This window comes from Erpetoichthys calabaricus, chromosome 5, assembly GCF_900747795.2.
Source record: "Erpetoichthys calabaricus chromosome 5, fErpCal1.3, whole genome shotgun sequence".
NCBI classification, from domain to species: domain Eukaryota; kingdom Metazoa; phylum Chordata; class Cladistia; order Polypteriformes; family Polypteridae; genus Erpetoichthys; species Erpetoichthys calabaricus.
In genome coordinates, this window is record NC_041398.2 from 18467398 (window position 1) to 18491212 (window position 23815).

Genomic DNA, 23815 nt, shown 5'->3' on the forward strand with positions numbered 1-23815 from the left:
ATGTTATGAAAAAAGAGTCAGACGCATGGTGGATGCTGTAGGGACTTTGGCGAGAATTGGAGAGGAAAGGAAAATAAACTTCTGTTCAATAAGAGAGCAAAACGAAACGTTTATAATTAATCATCCTTCAGCCCCTAGATGGCAGTGTTTACCTACTTGTGTCACGTTTCTCTTTCGAGTCGCTCGTTGGTGACTCGTTCTGTTTCTCTTTGTTTGATGCTGCTGGCTGACTGCTCGGACTGTCGTACGAGATTCTTAAGAATAAAAGGTGCAGAAGAAGAGAAGTTAAAGAGAAAAAGAGCGGCGAGGAGCAAGTCGAGAAGTGTCGGTAAGCAACGAGAGGAACGGGCGGGTGGGAGATGAAAGGAGAAAGTGGAACAGGAGTTGGGAAGGGAAGTCCTGGGGATAGACAACAGGGAACAGAGTGAGGGCAATGAATATGGAGAAAGGGAGATAAAGAGGGAGAAACAGAGAATGAGTCACGGCTGTCCTTCGGGTCCATCCGATTTGATGCTGAATGGCCACCCGCCCGCCGCGCACTCCTCCACGTTGAATCTCCAATCCTTCCGTGTGAGCTGCGCGCTTGTCATTCACTCCGAGTTTAATGTGCGGGGAAAATCCACAAAAATCTGTAGACAGCAAGTTTCATCACAGTTTTACTCTAAATAGCATTTACAATACTAACAGAACCCCTTGGGAAATGCCGTGTGGACTTTTGTACAGGGCCGGCGTAATGCAGGGGCTTAAATAAGTGAGTTCAGAGAATGGAGGTGTGCGTAGCTGTGACATTCAAACCGTGACACAAGTTTTTGTAATGTATTTTCGAGTGCTTTAAAATCGTCATTACATTTAAACGTCAATAACAGACCCTAGAATTTGTAGGCTGACGCGGTGGGTCTCGAAATGTGGTCGCCTGAAGCGTCTCGACACGTCTGTATCGATGGAGGGGCGGCAGGCAGAGCTTCAGCTTTTTATACACACGGCGCTGTTGCATTCATTATAGACATTTCCTCAGATACGCGTCTATGACTATGAAGGGACAGAAAGGGTGGAACAGTGTGACTGGAGGGCCTGATTAAAGGGGTCTGTCTTGTGTGGGCCGAACACGAGTCTATGGAGATGAGAGACAGGAGGAGGTTTGGAGAAAAATCGGGAGTGCTCTCCCTTCGACTTTCTCGTGTAGTCGGAGATGGATATTTGAGGAGTAACCGCAAGACAACATTTTTATATTATGTATGTTAAAGAACAAACAACAACAAAACAAAATCAAATAAATAATGTGTTGAACAATTATTATAAAAGTTAAGTTGAATAAATCGGTCTCTGCAGCTGCATGAACAAAAAATAATAAATGAATAACAAAAAATGAGTATGTGTTCAGGTAAAGTACCACTTCCGGTTAGCGGAAATAGCCCAAAGGTTTATAAAAAATCTACGCTTTGTACCTCTTTTTATTGGCTAACTAAAAAGATTACAATATGCAAGCTTTCGAGGCAACTCAGGCCCCTTCTTCAGGCAAGATGTTCAAGCATCAGTTTACAAAGTTGAAGTTACGCAGGGGTTGGATATTCCAACAAGACGATGACCCAAAACACAGTTGGAAATCTACAAAGGCATTCATGCAGAGGGAGAAGTACAATGTTCTGGAATGGCCATCACAGTCCCCTGACTTGAATATCATCAAAAATCTATGGGATGATTTGAAGCAGGCTGTCCATCAAATTGAACTGAACTGGAGAGATTTGGTATGAAGAATGGTCAACAATACCTCCATCCAGAATCAGACCCTCATCATAGGCTATAGGAGGACAGCGTCTAGAGGCTGTTATATTTGAAAAGGAGGCTCAACTGAGTATTGATGTCATATCTCTGTTGGGGTGCCCACACTTATGCACCTGTCTAATTTTGTTATGATGCATATTTCATATTTTCTGTTAATCCAATAACCTTAATGTCACTGCTGAAATCCTACTGTGTCCATAAGGCATGTAGATATTAAAGGAAGTTGATACTCTGAAAGCTCAGCCAATGAGAAACAAAGATCCAAAGAATTAAGAGGGGTCCTAAACTTTTTCATATGACTGTATAGAGAGAGATAACAGATAAAGGGGGTCAACATAAGGGAGTAAACATCAGTCTGGGACACTGTTTGGGACAAGGGTACAAAACTGATCACTACAAGTCAAGAGCTCACAACAGCTTGCCAGCTTGTTCAAAATGGCAGATATCAGTTCGACAGACATTCACAGAGCAAGAGAAGCGTGTGTAGGATAAAGCGGTGTGAATGTCAGATGTATTTTAAGTGGTCACTCCTAGCAGTGGGGGCGTCAGGTGCAGGCAGTGGGTTTTCAATCTAGGGGTCTGTGGAGCAAAGTCAGGGCTTCCTCTGATCTGGAGAAATCATTTTGGGTGGGATGGAAGTTAATCCCGGGGGGGTTGGGGGGATTGTAGTCTCGAAAGCCATCTCCATGCCAGAAAGATAAACAGATAAGGGTGACAGAGAGAGGGTGAAGTGGAGTGTGAGAAAGGGTGCTTTTGAGTATGGAGTGGGCAGATGGAAGAGCCATCCCTCCTAGCAGACGGGGGGTCAGCAGCCATTCAGGCAGGTCCACTGAAGTTGTCAGTCGGCTTCTTAATTATTGCTAATGGCTGCCAAACATCACCCAATGCGTGTTTGTGCTGAGCGTGCTCTCTTCAGTTCTCACTGTAGGTGATGTGTGTCGTGTCATGTTGTACATTACAGGCCGAGTCACTTTGAAATGGTGGTCTTAAGTTTAGGTCACATCCAGACTTTTTGTTAAATTTTGACAAAACTTGAGTAGGCCTGTGCTGCCTGAGTGAATTGATTCAAAATTAAAAACCCTGAATTTTTAATGTTGTTCTTAGGCTAACAGTGAGGGTTCAAAGCAGTTCAAATCTCACATGAAAACTGAGCTGGTAGTTCTCTGGACTTGTTATTAATGGGAAGTTAACCCTCAAATGTGTCCAAGTTATTTTTGGTTTAATTTATGGAGTAATTCTATCACTTTTATTTTCACAGAGAAAAAGTCGCCTCCTTAACATTAGGCCCTGCACTGAGGTGTCTTAATGGCTTCCAAGCCTGCACTGTCCACGTGAGAAACACATCTTAGAAAGGAAGAGCAGACACTTGGGGGGAGAGAAGAGTTTTACACACAGCAATGGCCTCCACCAAAGAGGACAACGTGAATGAAAGACTGGCACACGTTAAAGAAGAGGACTGTGAGTGGGGTGCACCAGAAGATGTTAAGCCCGAGGCCTGTGAAGGGAGAATTTCAGTTTTCAATGAGGAGGAGTGCAAGGGGGAGATTATTGAAGTTAAGGTGGAAGATATGGAGGATGTCTCGCTTAACCATGAAACTGGGAAGGCTTTCAAACAAGAGGTTTCTGAAGAATTTCATTCCAGTTTACAGCATCGTGGCATTGACTTGGGACAACTGGCAACCCAGCAGAATTCTGTGGCACTGAAATCGGAGTTCACTGAGTTTGAAGGAAACCGGAAAGAAGAAGAGCAGCCATCATCTAGGAACGTGGAAACAAGTAAGTAATGTGATTAAACGCCAAAGAAAGAGAAACCAATAACATTTACATGTTGTACATGCGTTAGTTTTAGTGTTTTCAGGAGATGGAAATGGCAGTCAGGTACACAAATGGAGACAAGCTGCTGGGGTCCATAGCATCTAACAGTAGCTGACCTAACAAATAATTAAACTGTAAAGGTTTGTGCAAACTCAAAAATAACTAAAAGTGTCCAGCTCATGATTTTCTCGTAATTAGCTCTTATTTATGTAATAAATTATCACCACTATTATGTATATTGAATTTAAATGATCATTTGTAATTAAATAGGTTTCATGGACTGTCTCAGACAAATATGCACACAATCCTACATTTCTTCCATCAATGGAGTTACATCTACTGGAGTGATTGTGGTCCGAATGCTTTTGTCCTTTTCTAATTTTGTCCCCAGTATCGTCAGGTGGAGTGACTTGTCTGTGCTGATCGTGTCCACAGACTCGCATCCTCACACTGGCAGACATTTACGGTGAAAGTGGATTTGTAAAACACAGCACTGACACCGTAGCACTGATTATTACATAATGTAAACTTAACGAATATATGGGAAATGTTCAATGATTCAGTGTGCACTTAAGATTAAAATAGAAATGTTACATCCCATAATATTCTTAAGCACTGTCAATTCAGTACACAGATGTGCAGGCGGAGCAGCAACATCAGACAACAGGCCCATAGGGGGCGCCTGTCCAGTCCATCTCAGGCCCCTTTACATCCCACTGACATCCATCCTCATTGGACCAGTTTAGAGTCCCCAGTCCACCTGCTGTTATTCTATGTTCTCAGAAAATGTGCAGAAGTCCAAATGAAGAACATCTGGGTGCAGAGTTTGACCGGACAAGATGGCAAAAAAGACTCCACTGACTTGGTAGACTCCAGTTGATCCAGTTGTTGGATAGTTTCAGTCTCACCTGGACCCTCTATGGTTATGTCACAAATCGTCAGGCCTAAGCCATGAGTGGCCGTGCTAACCACTGCACCATTGTGCTTTACTAATGTAAGAGAAGGTACAGATAGTCGTATTGTTTCATTTAAATCAAGTTTCAGATTGTATCAAATAAATCAAACAAAGAAGGAAAGCCCAAATTCATGTCCCAGATGCCATCCCTTTCAGTCAAATGTCAACTCGGCCCCTCTCTGTTACTCCATTGGGGTGGAAGTGAATGTCAACAGACTAAGAATTGTGAATTTCCCATTGGGATTAATAAAGTATCTAATCTATCTATCTATCTATCTATCTATCTATCTATCTATCTATCTATCTATCTATCTATCTATCTATCTATCTGTGAGGAAGCTCTGGAGTGGAGTTCGTCATTGAGAATGGCACGTCAACTGCAGGGTATTGTAAAAGATCAGGGGAACAGAAATGAGAGCGATAACAAGAAAATGCAAATTAGCAAGAGCACTGAGAATAAGGAAGAGAGAGGGGGCAATTGTGACCACTGGACATGGAGGGGCTTGAACTTGAGTTTGACTGAATCCACGTGACGGGCACATTCAGCTCCACCTATCAGATCCTTCCATCCATTTTTGTCACTCGTGGTCTCATTTAGAAAACTTTGTGTGGTTTCAAGCATGAAAATACATGAAAGGCAAAACACAGGAAAATGCGTATGAAAAAATATATATATATTTATACTGTGCATATATATAGGTGAAATATAAGCTGATTTGAGCACATTGTTGTGCAATTTACCCCTTACAAACCATTATCATCTTGTAAATGTGAGTTTGTGAGTGTAAAAACGGCTCGTGGGACTTTAAGGTGCTGAGGCACAGTCCGGTGGAAGCCGTGGAGTGTGCAGTGAGCGTGTGAGTGTGAGAGACGTAACACGGGAAAGCTGCTACTACTGGAGAAAGATTAAGTTTGTGCATTTATTATTATTACCGTCAATTTTATTCAGTAAAATAGAGGATATTAATATGTTTAATGTAGACTCGGCCTGTAAATTATTGGGATATTGCATTAAATCTTTGAGATGTTGTGTATTAATATGGATATAAACCTGTTACGTTGCCGTTGTAATTGCAAATACCTTAAGTTGATATTGTGTAGCTATAGTGCCATCTATTGGACGTTTTGTGTATTGCATAGTGAACCATTTATATATGTACTAAATGTTTTATTTTGTTGTTTGCCTTGTTAGAACCATACACTCGCCTACCTAAAACTACCTGTACTGTTGTTCTACCTTGTGTGTATTTCTGGCATTTCAACATTAAAGCAATGTTTCTGCAATGGTTGGATTAGTTCCTGTGTTCTAACCGACACACCGACTACAGCGAACTGCGGGTCCGCTTTCTCTTCTTCCTTTCCAATAGTGAGCGCGCCTCAAACCCCGCCCAGTTCCACCCGGAAGCAGCCGTATATGGAGTATGCTAATGAACCTCATACATATGCAGTCAGGATGCCGCAAACCATCTTTGGCTAGTAGTATCGCCACAAGATACATCTAGTAGTGCAAAACGGAAATTAGAGGCACGCAAAAAAAATCTTTATTTGGGTGTCAAGAACAAACACAAAAATGTTGAATGGCATCATGTTACTGCTACTGTGAATGCCATGAGCTCCAGGCGCACCATGTCTGAAATAATAATAATAATCGTAATAAAAGACGGCCCAATCTGTGGTGACAAAGCAGCCAAGTGTTAGTGTAACAGGAAGAATAAAAAGCACACGTTTGCTCTCTGATTGCGAACTGTGAAAGGCATCTGAAATTGAAGAGACCCTTTTTATGTTGCATTACGACTGACAAGTTTTCACCCTCATCTTGGCATCACAGATGGCTTGTATATTAATAGAATGAAACTGCTGACAGCTAACAAAAGCAATCTCATTCTCGCTTGGCGCCCTTTTTGGAGTTTGATAACAACAAATTGCTCCATTTACTTTAGGAAAAGTGGACACAGATGCAAATTGTTTTTTTTATGTTGGCATAAACATGTTACCTTTTATGAATGTACACCCACACCATACGAAAGCTGGATGTAGTGCCTCACCCATTGCATTGGTCAAAGGATAGAGTGAGGCTTGGCTGAGATAGCGCTGAAATATCGGCCAGCTCCCTGAGAAGTGACAACAGGTAGCCGAAGTGAACTGCTGAAAAACCAGGTGGGCAGACTGGGGGCGAGTAAAACTCACTGAAATTGACAAGCCGGCTAAAGAGGATCCATGCAAGTCCCGGTTGGTGACCGTGGGCACTACGTGTCACCTGTTAGGTGGCTCTGTCCATGAAGATGAAGCTTAGGGGAGTGTTGTGGATTGAGAGGTCAGGAAAGTCGCCACGGATGAGAAACAAAAGGTGCAGAAGAGTTTGTGTTTGCATATCTAATGTGACTGAATTCTAATTTAAATGAATCCTCTGTAGTAATTACAAAAGGGTAAAAGAATTATTAATATAAACATTTAAATATGGTTGTTTATCACCACCATTTTTTAAGCATAACTAATATTGCTTGACTATAGTTGAAATTATTTTGCCTTGTTTGTTTCAAAATGGTAAAACATTAAAGTGTTAAACTTCCTATTGAAAATGACAAGAATTTGTGTATATCAGATTTAAATTATTTGACCATCTGTCCCTTTTGGAATTTTGGTCAGCAAGAGGCAAAAGGAAAAGATAAAGAAATAAAAGCAAAGAGAGGCTGGAAAGGTGTGTTCAATAATAATATTCAGATGTTAAGTCTGGGTAAGTAAATCTCAAACACATTGGGTTCTTTTACCGTGAATGGTCTGGGATTCAGTCGATTTGTAAGACTTGTTGGTGAAAGTAGAGCAAATGTTCATGGGCCCATTTCAAGACAAAGGGGAAAAAGGAAAAGTGTAGTTACTTCCTGCCGTGGATTGGTGACATCTACATCACACGACACAAAGAAATTACAAACCTATTGTGACCATTTTGAGGCTTATGTAGAGCCAAAAGCAAACTCGATATTCCAGCATGCTACAAATGTAATGAAAAGGTTTAGGGACCTAGTGAATCATTTGAAGGGTTCTTGACTAAAGTACGGCCGCTAGTCAAAGACTGTGTCTATGGTAGTGACGTGCGATGAATGAGTGAACGAATGCTTTAGTTCTTGTCTTGGTCTCTGAATGAATGTTCTGGTATAATGACATTAAAGAACAAATCTTTCTGAGGTATGTGCAGTGCATGTTAGTTTGATATTGCATTCCATAACAGTCTGGAGCCATCATCTTAACTTCACTTAAATGGCTGCTGTCTTCATGAAAGAGCCTATCAGTTAACCGTTTTAGCAAAACAGTCATGACGCCAACTAGCCAATGAGTGACTTGGTACATGACACCAAGCCCCTCCCATTGATCGGTTTACTCAGACTGAGTGACTGTGACTGTCTCAGCACACCGACTGACAGGATGAACCAATGTGCCCCTACTGGTCTGGAGAAACATTGCAAGTTCATTCATGAACTGCGCTACATTGAATCTCACTTCAGGTCACTGATGATATATGTATGGGAGGTTGGATCAGAAAGGATGGGGTATAAAAGAAGGAAATTAAGCCAAAATTAAAATCAATTTTATTTAGTCATAAAAGATACAAGCACTCCCATGTTGTCTTTCTTTCGACATCTAGGCTGTAACAATATTTACTTATGTGATTATTATTATTATGAGTGAATTATTTATTTTACATTGTTTATATTGTTTGGTTACAGATTTTAAACTAGAATATAGCTTGTTGTTGTTTTTGAAGTGAACGAATCGGTGATTCAAAAAGTCAAATCATTTTGGAGAACAGACCAAAATGAATCGAATCCTTAAAAAACAATTGTTTTTCGCATCACCATCATATTGAAATAACTTAAGGCATCTGTTACTTTAAATTTAAGGCTGATGGGATTAACAGCATATTATGGGATCTCTCTCTCTTTTATATATTACTAGCAAAATACCCCCGCTTTGCAGCGGAGAAGTAGTGTGTTAAAGTGGTTATGTAAACATATATATATACATATATATATACACATATCTACATATACATATATATATACATATACACACATACATACACACACACATATACATATATACATATACACATACATACATAGTGCGTTGTAACACGGGCTGTGATTGTTACATGGGAGGGAGACGACAAATCACAGCTTCCCGCTTTCTTATCGGGCCTGTGATTGGTGCTTTGACGGATGCCCAGATCCCACAGTATCTCCCCATAGGAGAGGCGTTAGGCAAGTGTAATTGAATAGCAGTGCTGCAAGTTTAGCTTTACACCTGTTTTTAAGCCTTATTGACTGAAAGGGGCTTTCATGAAAAAAGTTAGGGTTTTGCTACAGGATACACCCTCCACAAGTTAAGGAAGTAAAAATAAAGGTATATATTTCTGTTTTATTTAAACCTTTTAAGTTTGTATGCCGGTGGTATGGTGGCGCAGTGAAAGGTGCCAGTTAGGAGACCTGGGTTCGCTTCCCTACGTGGAGTTTGAATGTTCTCCCCGTGTCTGTCTGGGTTTCCTCTGGGTACTCTGGTTTCCTCCCACAGTCCAAAGACATGCAGGTTAGATGCATTGGCGATTCTAAATTGTGTGGGTGTGTGTGGGTGTGTGCGCCCTGCGGTGGGCTGGCACCTTGCCCGGGGTTTGTTTCCTGCCTTGTGCCCTGTGTTGGCAGGGATTGGCTCCTGTATTTAGGATATAGCGGGTTGGATAATGGATGGATGGACATTTGTATGCATAGCCCCATTTGCCCGTTTTCGTTTTTTTTTCTTTCTTCAGTAATATTTCAGCAAACCCGGAGCTTGTCAGTTCAAATCCTGGTACTGACACCACTGTGTGACCCTGAGGAAGTCACTTCACCTGCCTGTGCTGCAAAAAACAAAAGTAATGTAACAAATTGTACCTCAGATGTTGCAAGTTGCTGGAATAAAGGCATAAGTCAAATAGATAAATATGTATTATACACATAGGAACTATTCATTTATTTTCAGTTAAGTCATCTGCAGCAAACCTTTATAAATGAGGGTTTCTCCTTTTTAGATAGTGCAAACTGTTTCTTCTTCATTGAGGTTTTGTCTTGGAGAGCTTTTTTCATTTCATTGAAAATTAAAGCAGCAGCTGCCAAAATATGTAGCTTTCTTATTAATTTTTCAACATTGTGTAAAATAAATGTATAAAGTAACATAAAAGGTTTAAATACTGGTTATCCTTTTTACACTAAAATATTACTAAAGAGATACAAAAAAAGTAAAATGCATATGTTGTTTTTCTTTAAGGAGATTAAATATTACTGAAGAAAGAAAAAAAAAAAAACTAAAACATCCAAATGGGGCTATGCATACGAACTTAAAAGGTTTAAATAAAACAGAAATATATACCTTTATTTTTACTTCCTTAACTTGTGGAGGGTGTATCCTGTAGCAAAGCCCTAACTTTTTTCGTGAAAGCCCGTTTCAGTCAATAAGTCTTAAAAAGAGGTGTAAAGATATTGACAATAAGCTACGCAAACCCACCAAGACATGGAATCGTTTAAATCAAGGTGCGAGTCGAAAAACACCATCCCATACTATTAGTTAATGATTAACACATTTCTATATGTATTGTAAGCATACAATACAACTGATAATATGTTGCGCTTATTTATCTGGTGTACCAACATTTTTGCGCGTTTAACGGCTGAAATCCAACGTGGTTTGTGCCCTTCAGAATGAAAACAGTTAGCATTTACCCTTTTAATAAAAGGCGAGCTTTTAAGCCTGAGAAATCACCCCGTAAATGCACACATTTAATTGCACATGTGTTAATATGTATGCTTACACAGTATTAAAAGACACTCAACAATTAACGTCATTTACCTTCGTTCCCGTGTTTGACTCGTGCTGTAAATCTCTTCATTGTTTTCAGTTCACGTGATTACGTAGGAGGCGTGATGATGCGATACGCGACTCCGCCTCCTCCATTACAGTATAGATGAACAAAAAAGAGGTTCCAGTTATGACCATTACGCGTAGAATTTCGAAATGAAACCTGCCTAACTTTTGTAAGTAAGCTATAAGGAATGAGCCTGCCAAATTTCAGCCTTCCACTTACACGGGAAGTTGGAGAATTAGTGATGAGTGAGTGAGTGAGTGAGGGCTTTGCCTTTTATTAGTGTAGATAAAATATAATTCCAGCATCACATCTGAACAGCTGCAGCGATTTTCATGAATCTTGGTACACATGTTTCTCATTAGTCGACTAAAAATACTGTTAGAGTGAAATCAGCCCTAATCCACCCCCTTCTGGGTAGGGTGGGGGGTAACGTTACGGTCTTGTATGCACGTTATCATCAAGTAGACACTCGGAACGCCCACCAGAGGGCAAATGGAGGTGACTGCCAGCATTCTTTATGTTTGAGCACCACCACGGGCTCCTGTTGCTTTTGAAATTAAATCGAGTTGGCCAGTTCCGAGCGTCAACTGGATGATAAAATACGTACAAGTCCGCAAGACAAGTACATTAGTGAGTCTGCAATGTTTCTTAATTTAATTTTATTTTTAAAGTTGTGTTTTTTTTTTAATTATATACTCTTCAAACAATTAAAAACAATAAAAAAAATGCTTTATTTTCCTCCCGGGCAACGCCGGATATTTCAGCTATATATATTTACAGTATATAAAAGTCAATGTATGAGTGTGTATGTATGTATGTTCCAGCATCACTTCTGAACAGCTGAAGCGATTTTCATGGAACTTGGTACACATGTTTCTCATTGGTCGACAAAAAATACTGTAGGGTGAAATCAACCCTAACCCACGCCCTTCTGGGTGGAGGTGGGGGGTGATCTTGTGTTCTTGTATGCACGTTATCATCCAGTTGACATTCGGAACAACCACCAGAGGGCAAACTGGAGGTGACTACCAGCATTCTTTATGTTTGAGCACCACCACACCCCTGTTGCTTTTCAAATTAAATAGAGTTGGCCGGTTCCGAGCGTCAACTGGATGATAACATATATACAAGACAAGCACATTAATGACTCTTCATTGTTTGTTAATTTATTTTTAAAGTTGTGTTTTTTTTTTAATTATATTTTTCTCAAACAATTAAAAAAAATACAATGCTGGGTATTTCAACCAGTATATATATACAGTACTGTGCAAAAGTTTTAGGCAGGTGTGAAGAAATGCTTTCAAAAATGGAAGTGTTAATCATTTATTTTCATTAATCAACAAAATGCAGTGAATGAACAAAAGAGAAATCTAAATCAAATCAATATTTGGTGTGACCACCCTTTGCCTTCAAAACAGCATCAATTCTTCTAGGTACACTTGCACACAGTTTTTGAAAGAACTCGGCTGGTAGGTTGTTCCAAACATCTTGGAGAACTAACCAGAGATCTTCTGTGGATGTAGGCTTCCTCACATCCTTCTGTCTCTTCATGTAATCCCAGACACACTTGATGATGTTGAGATCAGGGCTCTGTGGGGGCCATACCATCACTTCCAGGACTTCTTGTTCTTCTTTACGCTGAAGATAGTTCTTAATGACTTTGGCTGCATGTTTAGGGTCGTTGTCCTACTGCAGAATAAATTTGGGGCCAATCATACGCCTCCCTGATGGTATTGTATGATGGATAAGTATCTGCCTGTATTTCTCAGCATTGAGAACACCATTAATCCTGACCAAATCTCCAACTCCATTTGCAGAAATGCAGCCCCAAACATTCAAGGAACCTCCACCATGCTTCACTGTTGTCTGCAGACACTCATTATTGTACCGCTCTCCAGCTCTTCGATGAACAAACTGCCTCCTGCTACAGCCAAATATTTCAAATTTTGACTCCTCAGTCCAGAGCATCTGCTGCCATTTTTCGGCACCACAGTTCCTATGTTTTCGTGCATACTTGAGTCCATTGGCCTTGTTTCCACGTCGGAGGTATGGCTTTTTGGCTGCAACTCTTCCATGAAGACCACTTCTGGCCAGACTTCTCCGGACAGTAGATGGGTGTACCAGGGTCCCACTGGTTTCTGTCAGTTCTGAGCTGATGGCACTGCTGGACATCTTCCAATTTCGAAGGGTAATAAGCTTGATGTGTCTTTCATCTGCTGCACTAAGTTTCCTTGGCCGACCACTGCGTCTACGATCCTCAACGTTGCCCGTTTCTTTGTGCTTCTTCAAAAGAGCTTGAACAGCACATCTTGAAACCCCAGTCTGCTTTGAAATCTTTGTCTGGGAGAGACCTTGCTGGTGCAGTAGAACTACCTTGTGTCTTGTTGCTGTGCTCAGTCTTGCTATGACATGAAACTGTCTTCCACAACCTCACCTTGGTAGCAGAGTCTGGCTGTTCCTCACCTAGTTTTAAGCCTCCTACACAGCTGTTTCTGTTTCTGTTAATGACTGTGTTTCAACCTACGTGTGACGTTGATGATCATTAACACCTGTTTTGTAGAGTTGGTTGATCAGACACCTGACTAGAATCTTACAAAATCCCTGACTTTGTGCAAGTGGACCTATAAGAATTGATGCTGGTTTGAAGGCAAAAGGTAGGAACACCAAATATTGATTTGATTTAGGTTTTTCTTTTGTTCGCTCACTTTGTATTTTGTAAATTGATAACAATAAACAATCATTATTTACATTTCTGAAAGCATTCTTTGTTTACAGCATTTTTTCACACCTGCCTAAAACTTTTGCACAGTACTGTATATATATATATATATGTGTGTGTATATATATATATATATATATATATATATATATATATATATATACATACAGTGGTGTGAAAAACTATTTGCCCCCTTCCTGATTTCTTATTCTTTTGCATGTTTGTCACACAAAATGTTTCTGATCATCAAACACATTTAACCATTAGTCAAATATAACACAAGTAAACACAAAATGCAGTTTTTAAATGATGGTGTTTATTATTTAGGGAGAAAAAAAATCCAAACCTACATGTCCCTGTGTGAAAAAGTAATTGCCCCCTTGTTAAAAAATAACCTAACTGTGGTGTATCACACCTGAGTTCAATTCCCGTAGCCACCCCCAGGCCTGATTACTGCCATACCTGTTTCAATCAAGAAATCACTTAAATAGGAGCTGCCTGACACAGAGAAGTAGACCAAAAGCACCTCAAAAGCTAGACATCGTGCCAAGATCCAAAGAAATTCAGGAACAAATGAGAACAGAAGTAATTGAGATCTATCAGTCTGGTAAAGGTTATAAAGCCATTTCTAAAGCTTTGGGACTCCAGCGAACCACAGTGAGAGCCATTATCCACAAATGGCAAAAAACATGGAACAGTGGTGAACCTTCCCAGGAGTGGCCGGCCGACCAAAATTACCCCAAGAGCGCAGAGACGACTCATCCGAGAGGTCACAAAAGACCCCAGGACAACGTCTAAAGAACTGCAGGCCTCACTTGCCTCAATTAAGGTCAGTGTTCACGACTCCACCATAAGAAAGAGACTGGGCAAAAACGGCCTGCATGGCAGATTTCCAAGACGCAAACCACTGTTAAGCAAAAAGAACATTAGGGCTTGTCTCAATTTTGCTAAGAAACATCTCAATCATTGCCAAGACTTTTGGGAAAATACCTTGTGGACTGATGAGTCAAAAGTTGAACTTATTGGAAGGCAAATGTCCTGTTACATCTGGCGTAAAAGGAACACAGCATTTCAGAAAAAGAACATCATACCAACAGTAAAATATGGTGGTGGTAGTGTGATGGTCTGGGGTTGTTTTGCTGCTTCAGGACCTGGAAGGCTTGCTGTGATAGATGGAACCATGAATTCTACTGTCTACCAAAAAATCCTGAAGGAGAATGTCCGGCCATCTGTTCGTCAACTCAAGCTGAAGCGATCTTGGGTGCTGCAACAGGACAATGACCCAAAACACACCAGCAAATCCACCTCTGAATGGCTGAAGAAAAACAAAATGAAGACTTTGGAGTGGCCTAGTCAAAGTCCTGACCTGAATCCAATTGAGATGCAATGGCATGACCTTAAAAAGGCGGTTCATGCTAGAAAACCCTCAAATAAAGCTGAATTACAACAATTTTGCAAAAATGAGTGGGCCAAAATTCCTCCAGAGCACTGTAAAAGACTCATTGCAAGTTATCGCAAACGCTTGATTGCAGTTATTGCTGCTAAGGGTGGCCCAACCAGTGATTAGGTTCAGGGGGCAATTACTTTTTCACACAGGGCCATGTAGGTTTGGATTTTTTTTCTCCCTAAATAATAAAAACCACCATTTACAAACTGCATTTTGTGTTTACTTGTGTTATATTTGACTAATGGTTAAATATGTTTGATGATCAGAAACATTTTGTGTGACAAACATGCAAAAGAATAAGAAATCAGGAAGGGGGCAAATAGTTTTTCACACCACTGTATATATATATATATATATATATATATATATATATATATAAAAAATCCAACATCCGTCTGTCTGTCTGTCTCTTTTCACAAGAGACCTACTTAACAGATTTAGATCGGCTTTTTTTCTATATCTCGCTTGAACATTCCGTTGATTTTGCGACTTCTCTCATTGCATTAAGTATCGTAGTTCTCTTGTGGTACCGATTTATTTGCGCAAATCTGAGCGACACGGAGCAGGCTGAGGGAAGGGGGGCGCGGCCCTCCTCACTCACGCGCCAGTCATGGGGCATGCACCTTACCTCTGCTTAGCTAGCGAACGAGAGAACTACTTAAGGGTTTTTTTCTATCATTTCCTTGAACATTCCGTTTGATTCTGTGACTTCTCTCATCGCGCTAAGAATTGTAGTTCGCTTGCAGGAACGATATATTCGTGCTAATCCGAGACAGAGCCTGCAGGCCGAGGGAAGGAGGAAGAGTGACGTCAGGAGTGGGGAGTCGGGCTGAGACCTCCTCACTGTCCTGTTTCACTATACGTGGTGGGGCCACGGGGCACGGCTAGTTATGGAATATCGATGGAGGAAGTAAACACCACATGTAATAAGCCATCTGTGGTTCTGAGTTCTTTTAATAGAATAAAGCAGCAGAACACGTAACAAACTTGTTGGTCCACAATAATAATTTGTATTACTCAGTTGAAAATCTAACAAGTACCAAAATGCAAACCTGACAAACATTTATCGTTAGAATATCAACACTGTATTGTGTTTCAAATTGAAAAAAGGGATGCAAACTCAAAATCTTTTCAAATCAAAATTTCACTGCACAACAATTTTTTGAAAAGTCTTGCTTCCTAAAAAGTTTTGCTGATTGTGACAGGTACCTACTGGGTATGCACAAATATAGTTTTGGTTTTACTACATCACGTAGGAACTCTTGAGTGACATGTTGCACTTCATTGTCTTGTATGCTTTGAGAAGTTTGTCTACCAGCTGAATGGAGTTTGGGGCTCTGTAATCGCCCAGAAAATTGTCAACAATGTCTTTGAAGGCTTTCCAGGCAATTTTTTCCGGCCCAACTAAGAGATCTTTAAACCACTTGTCACTCATAACATGTCTGATTTGGGGGCCAACAAAAATGCCCTCTGATCTTGGCGTCAGTTATTCTTGGGAACATCTGTCTTAAATAACGAAAACCTTCGCCTTTCTTGTTCGGTGCTTTCATGAAATTCTTCATGAGTCCCAGTTTTATGTGAAGAGGAGGCAAAAATATCTTTGCCAGGTCGACAAGCGATTCATGTGCCACATTTTTCTGTCCTGGAACTAACTTTTCACGGAGTGGCCAGTTCTGTCGAGAATAGTGCGACTCTTTGGCACGGCTGTCCCATTCACAGATGAAACAACAGTACTTTGTATCTCCGGGCTGCAGTCCTAGTAACAGAGCAACGACTTTGAGATCTCCACAGATATTCCAGTTGTACCTGCTATACTGGACGTGCTTAAGCGACAGTTCCATATTCTCATATGTTTCTTTCATGCGTGCTGCATAGCCAACAGGTACTGAAGGATAAACGTTGCCATTGTGTAGCAGAACAGCTTTCAAGTTTAACATTGACGAATCAATGAGGAGACGCCACTCTTCCGGGTTGTGATCACAACCCAAGGCCGAGAACAATCCTTCAATGTCACAACAGAAACAGAGACTGTCGACTTGTGCACGGCTTGGTGCAAAAAATGTGGTTATATCATGATGTCGGCCTCGAAACACAGACATTTTCATACCTGGTGACAGCAAACACCATTCCTGCAATCTCGAACCCAGCAGCTCGGCTTTTGCTTTTGACAGACCCAAATCTCTGACCAAATCATTCAGTTCGGACTGTGTTACCAGATGTAGATCGCCTGATGAGCACGGTTCAAAATCCGGGTCAATGTCACTGTCAGTACCCTGCACTGCAATTTCTTCATCTGGTTTGTCTAAGGTCCAATCCTCTGGTGGTTTCGGAATTGGAAGACTGTCATCATGTGGCACGGGTCTCATTGCTGAAGGCAGATTAGGACTTTCAATTGACTTCTTGTTACTGAAACCAGACACATTAGTCAAACAGAAGTAACAGTCCGTCACATGGTCTTTCTGTTCTCGCCATATCATCGGAACAGAAAACGACATCGTCTTTCGAGTGCCTCTGAGCCAGGCTCTCAGACTGACAGCACATGTTGCACAGCTAATGTGAGGCGCCCATTCCTTGTCTTGATCACCAGCCGAAATACAGATGATAAGCTTTCTTCACAAGAGCAGTCATCCAACGTCCCCAAGGAGCAAGTGTATATTCACCACAGATATAGCAGAATGTATCGCGGCTGTTACGACATTGACGAGACATATCGGCTGACACCAAAACATCTATAGCCTCAAGCTTACGTACTGTTATATTGCTACAGATATTATACTGATACTCTACATACACACAGAGTATCTATATGAACCAAATGAGCAGGATCAGTGTATGCAAGCCACCTTTATATAACGCTGAGACAGCGTCAAGCTCGTTCACACCTGCCCAGGATGTCAACTTCCACAGAACAGCTTCCAACCTCACCTGATCCCATACCTGGACATGCCCAGGCTGCACAAACCATTGTTGATAAGTCACTTACAGGAGCAAAAATGTTTGGATACAAATAGAAGAACAAATCATGACAAAACTGAAATGGTATGTGCTGGGTAAATTGTGATGTGATATTCATGATCAGCACCCAAAAATCTATAAGAAACACCCAACAGTGTTCAAGAAGCAAAAACTTTGTTGAGCAGTGTCAGTTCATGAATAAACATTTGATTATAAAAGTAGTGCAATTTGAATCTGATATTACAGATCTGATCTGCTTAGCAATACAACATAATTGCAAATACGTAAGATCAAGTACCAGTGGAGTTTGTTTGAATCAGATTTCAATAACACACGAACAGTCTGTTTATCAGTCCAACATTGGTGTGAAGATCAGTTTCAGTAACACTTGAACACAACTTATCAATTCAACTAACAATTCAGATTATATAACAAAAACTTAGGCAAAAAAACAAACTAAAATAAAGTGGGAGTAAAGTAACGTATTGTAAACCTCACTATAATCACAAGCAAACAATGTTGTCCTGCTTACTCTGCACTGTTCCTGTCACAACGTATTTTACTTTTAGATCATATCTTTTTTACTAATTATAAGCTTCCTCTGAGAAAAATTTAAAAGTCTTGTTATTCAGCACTTGCCTTCTACTGCATTATTGTCGGGGGTGACGGGTCCTTTATGAAGTTCAGCGCTCAGAAAGTTAAATGATTTGTAGAATGCAGTGATTTACCAAACAGAACGAACAAAAGTAATTAGAACTTTCACCGCTGTCTGGGAGCTGTCTTTACAGAAAACTCTGGAATGCTTCTGTCTTAGGCACTCCTGTATAGCTGTTATGATACGCCATTTCACATTTACAGAGTGTACAGAACACAGTGTCATTTGGCTTTAGTTTAAAGTACTCCCAAACTTTAGAAATCTGCAGTCTTTTATGTGAAAGACCTTCAAGGTAAACTAGGCGCTGCCATGTTCACCTGTTGAAAGATGGTTAAAAATGGGATGTGTTGACGTATGCTGTACCAACCAATGAATTTAAATAATTTACTACACTGATTACATCAAAGCACTGTAACAGCACCAAATACATTGTAAATAACCACTTAATCAATGTCATAGTTTTCCTTTTTCTAAAAATAAGTATTTGATTTCTTTCTTATCCAATAAACATTAGCTATGTTAAACTCACAAAAATGTACCTAGCACTGAATTTCATTTATGATCAGAACATTTAATGTTATCATTGATAGCGACACAGACAGCACAAGCATTTACTTCATTTAAGAACTTCCAAACTTACTAGTTTATGTTTCCAATGATGTGTACAACAGTGACCAGAAATAGAGTCCTTATAGCAACAAGCATGCTCACAACCTCATGCTGTCATCCACAAAGTTGCCCTAATTGAAATCTAGCTGTGCTCTTAGACTAGGTTACCACCTTTGCAGTTATCTTGCTGACAAATAAAGCGAATAGTTATCTTGCTGAAAGTAGGTGTCAGCCCTCCCTTCATTAGACATTAGCACTACTCCCATTAACGCAAGTCACTGGCTGTTTTCCAAGGTCACACTTAAATTGTAAGGGTTATACCCAAGCTTCTTATTGATGTTAAACATCTTCTGCCACCAGCTGGAATCCTTGTCTTGTATCTGGGCTGTCCAATTCACAAACTGCACACGCACCCACTCTTTGGATAGGTTATTCCATCTCTGTCGTGTCCAATTAGTACTTTGTTGGCTCTCTTCTAAGTTACTTATGCCCAAAAAGCCACAGTATTCATTATTTGTCATATATTACCACCAGCAGCTGCTAGTTTAAACTATATCTCTATCTATACTAATAGATTTAGAAATTTTGACCTGAGTACCCCTATTCCCAAAACACTTGTTGTATACCATCCCATAAGTTTAGTATCCTTCTTCTCAATTAATAAACCTCCCTTAATGTTAAGTTTTAAAGTCAATAACTGATAATTGCTAATGTTTAAGTGCCAATGTGATGATAGTCTCTAGTGTAATAAACAAACATCAGTCCTTAAAGGTAACTTGTCTTTTCGGCCCATTAAAACATCTATCTGTAAGTGCTCACCATGTTTTAGTAGTCACATTTTCTAAGCTATACGATCCGAATTGTTGCACAGGTTAAACCCAAAACAATTTAAATTCATAATAATTCTACAGTATTTCCATTAATAAAACAATAGTTACAAATATTTAATAAATACATGTTGCTTATTTGTGCCTACAGATAATTAACCTTTCTTCATGTATCAGTGATCATGCCACGGTTCAAATCCTTTTTGAAAGATGTTGCTGTAGAAAAACAGATATTAGAATGTGACAAAAATTTCTTCTATAATGGAGGTTTAATATGAAAATCAGGTCTTGGGGTCCACAACCCCAAAGCAAAGGATGTTACTATCTAAAACTCTTGATCCGATGTGCCATCTACAATTCAGGACCCACAATTAACTTTTGGCATACACGGTCACCAGCACAGTTGAGTTGTTAGCGGCACAGACCCATTGTGATCCCTTGGACTGGAACTTAAGTACGTTGTAATAACGGAAGTCCAGTTGTCAACTGGTAAATGGCCTGATCTGTGGTTTGGACCCAGCCTAACAAGTCTGGTTTCCCCTTGGAGTCGGATGATTTATTTGTCTGCAGCCCAATTTCCAGGTTCAAATTCAAGTGCTATTATCTCTGATGTGCTAGGAAACACAGTTTTTACCTGCAGGTACAAAGGTTTAGCTCAATATCAGTCAGTATTGCAATACTTTGTTACTTATGGATAACAAAAATAATGTCTCATGAGGTGTTAGGCCTGTTTCGTTAGGGGCACCTCTTATTAACAGTAATGCTGGCAATAAAACAAATGGTCATTTTATTTAGTCTCTGCTTGTCTTTTGGGAAATTTCTTTTTTAACATTCAACTATGAATTCTGAAATGGTGGTAAGCGCAATCTTCAACTCTCATTTCAATTTGTCTGTTATACTCAAAATAAATTCTTAAATGAAGATCAATTCCGTTATATAGTAATCCCTCCTCCATCGCGGGGGTTGCGTTCCAGAGCCACCCGCGAAATAGGAAAATCCGCGAAGTAGAAACCATATGTTTATATGGTTATTTTTAGAATGTCATGCTTCGGTCACAGATTTGCGCAGAAACACAGGAGGTTGTAGAGAGACAGGAACGTTATTCAAACACTGCAAACAAACATTTGTCTCTTTTTCAAAAGTTTAAACTGTGCTCCATGACAAGACAGAGATGACAGTTCTGTCTCACAATTAAAAGAATGCAAACATATCTTCCTTTTCAAAGGAGTGCAAAGCAAGCAGTCAAAAAAAAATCAATACGGCTTTTTTGGCTTTTAAGTATGCGAAGCACCGCCGGTACAAAGCTGTTGAAGGCGGCAGCTCACACCCCCTCTGTCAGGAGCAGGAAGACAGAGAGAGAGAGATAGAGAGAGATAGCGAGAGACAGATAAAAAAAATCAATACGTGCCCTTTGAGCTTTTAAGTATGCGAAGCTCCGTGCAGCATGTCCTTCAGGAAGCAACTGCACACAGCCCCCCTGCTCACACCCCCCTACGTCAGCGCAAGAGAGAAGAGAGAGAGAGAGAGAGAGAGAGAAGAGAGAGAGAGAAAGTAAGCTGGATAGCTTCTCAGCCATCTGCCAATAGCGTCCCTTGTATGAAATCAACTGGGCAAACCAACTGAGGAAGCATGTACCAGAAATTAAAAGACCTATTGTCCGCAGAAACCCGCGAAGCAGCGAAAAATCTGCGATATATATTTAAATATGCTTACATATAAAATCCGCGATGGAGTGAAGCCGCGAAAGGCGAAGCGCGATATAGCGAGGGATCACTGTATACAATTTGGCTGTTGTTGCAAAGTCCACTCAATTAAAATCATATCCATTGTATCAGGCAAATCATCACAAAAATAAAGTAAATCTTAACATATACCAAGGGAAAAGCATTCAATTGGTTTCACAATATTCAAATTTTTGGCACATAAGCGGTCAGGTCAGGTTGGAGTGTATGCACTGGTACAGCGTGTTGCCGCACCCACCACACAACGAAATAACTCGGGATTCTTGTTAGTTAACCCACAGTCAGACACGTGGTCCAGGCTCACCATCCTGGAAGTGACCCTCTATCTGCCACAGCCAGGTGTTACGTGGGTGTCCCCTTGGCCTGGTCCCGCCGCTTGGATCCTCAACAATGAGGATCAACTTTGAGGAATCGCCCCACATGTCTGTACTATTGTAACTGACGCTCCCTCGCAGTGCAGGTCATGTGTCTCATTCAGGACTCCATGAGCAAATGCTCATTCAACACAAAGTCAAACCAGCAGTACCCAAGGATTCTCCGAAGAGACACAGGCCCTTCAGTACATAATCTTTGCTGCTTAGCCTCAAAAACTAAAATTAAAATTAATTTACTGTAGCTCATCCTAAAATCCCCCCCATTGACACTTATGTTAGTTTTTCTATTACTATTTTATTTTTAGAGGAAATATGGAGCAAGTTGGTACAGTATCAGGCAGTAAGAACCCTAAAAACCAATCGTGTAAATATAACAACTTGATTAAGAGCCGAATGTCATACTGTAAGTCTCTTACTGAAAACACAAATACGTCCAGGAATGGGAAACCACAAAAACAAGAAAAGAGAGAAGGCGGAGTGGTGTGAAGTTTATTAGGTAAAGAGCCACGTTCTATGATGGCTCCATTAGAAATTAAGAATATTATAAATTAGTTTGTCTCTCTGTTCACTGTACCCATTAATGGATGGCAATGCAGCGCCAGTGTTCACTCAGTCAGCACAGCAAGCAGAAGTCAAGGAAGAATTCCACACTCTGGACTGGTGAATTCCTAATTGTGTTAGAGAGGAGAACAAAACTGAACTAAAGCAGAGAGGCTTCACATTCCCTTTTCCTAATTTCATAATATTCTTCAAATATGTGCAGTCTCTGATTTTAACTCATTTACAAAAGAAATTCATATTTCACTTTCTCTAAGGCTAGCGGGGTAATTAATATAAAATATATTTTATCATTTCCCACATAAAGTTCCTAAACTTATTTCAAATGTTACTTTTATCAGCAGGAATTCTCTTGAAATGTACATACTAACATATCTTGTTATCCAAAAGCTTTCTACATATACCAGTTATGTTTCTTTAAGCTAATATTTGACTAATTAAATCAGCACAAGCATTTCTGCCTGTGGCTTTAGAATTTAACAAAGTGTCCAGAATGTTTCATTAGAACTTCAAATTATAGGAAATAAAACGAAACCTTCCATCAGTTATGTAGTCATTCAAATGTCAACATTCTGTTCTATTTCACATTTAATGTTTGCGAATTATTTATGAACAAGGAGTGGACGGATAAAGAAATCAATATATGACATTGCATCAGATACCTTATAATTGAAAATCTATTTGTATTTAAAATGCATCCAGGGCAGTCGATGCATCACACCATTGCATACTGAGAATCGTGGGTTCTGCTCATTTGTCAGTTAAACATCACAGTATTTTAAACTAAGAAAATATTCTAATTTATCAATGTTTAACAACGTTGATTTCTTTTACCCCTAACTGCCTGTGTTGTTGCACTCTTTTGTTGATATCTTCTGAGTAACAAATTAATCTATCTTCTAACTTATCTTTTCCAGAGTGTTGGTTGTACAGAGAGATGTGACCCATTTTAAGAATCCCATTTTCTCTAAGACCATCTGTGTAAAACACCAATCACTCCTCATCACATCAGAGCCCAGGGCAGTCCTTATAAACAGCATTCATGTGTGTGGCCAGTCAGCCATTGTGAGGAGGGCAAACTAATCAGGAGGAGTGACATTGGGTCACCACACCTGGGGCAGAAGTTGCAGCTTCTTTTTTTGGCTGTATCTTGAATACGGATAACAATTAATTAAAAGTAAATAATGCGATTATTTCTATTTTATCACAATACTACTTACATTTTGCTAACAGTGCCGCCATTCCGTGGCTTCATTGCTAACTGCAACAGAAGGTTTCTAGTAGCATGGCCCCGGCTGTTGTCATTACCATAACTGTATAAAATACATAATTTACTTTAATCATAAATAACTCTCTGTCCAACTTTGTGGACACCATTAAAGAAATCTATTATGTGATTCTTCATTTTTGATCCTTGCTTCTTTTCCTCTTTATGATTTTGTCTCTTCCTTTGGGTTTTGTTTGCTGTTGGTTTTTCCTGCCCGTCA

The 23815-nt window shown here is 40.0% G+C and overlaps 1 protein-coding gene across 2 annotated transcripts in view; it reads left to right on the top strand.

Moving 5' to 3' along the window:
* LOC114641663 (gastrula zinc finger protein XlCGF57.1-like) overlaps positions 1 to 23815 on the top strand; it is a 308826-nt gene continuing 285011 nt past the window's right edge. The window contains exons 1-2 of one of the 2 annotated variants that reach the window (XM_051927420.1): positions 1 to 328; positions 3041 to 3341. In XM_051927420.1, the coding sequence (XP_051783380.1) occupies positions 3180 to 3341 (162 nt within the window). In that variant the 5' untranslated portion in view covers positions 1 to 328; positions 3041 to 3179. The remainder of the gene's footprint in view (positions 329 to 3040; positions 3342 to 23815) is intronic. The other variant, XM_051927419.1, reaches the window with a different exon arrangement.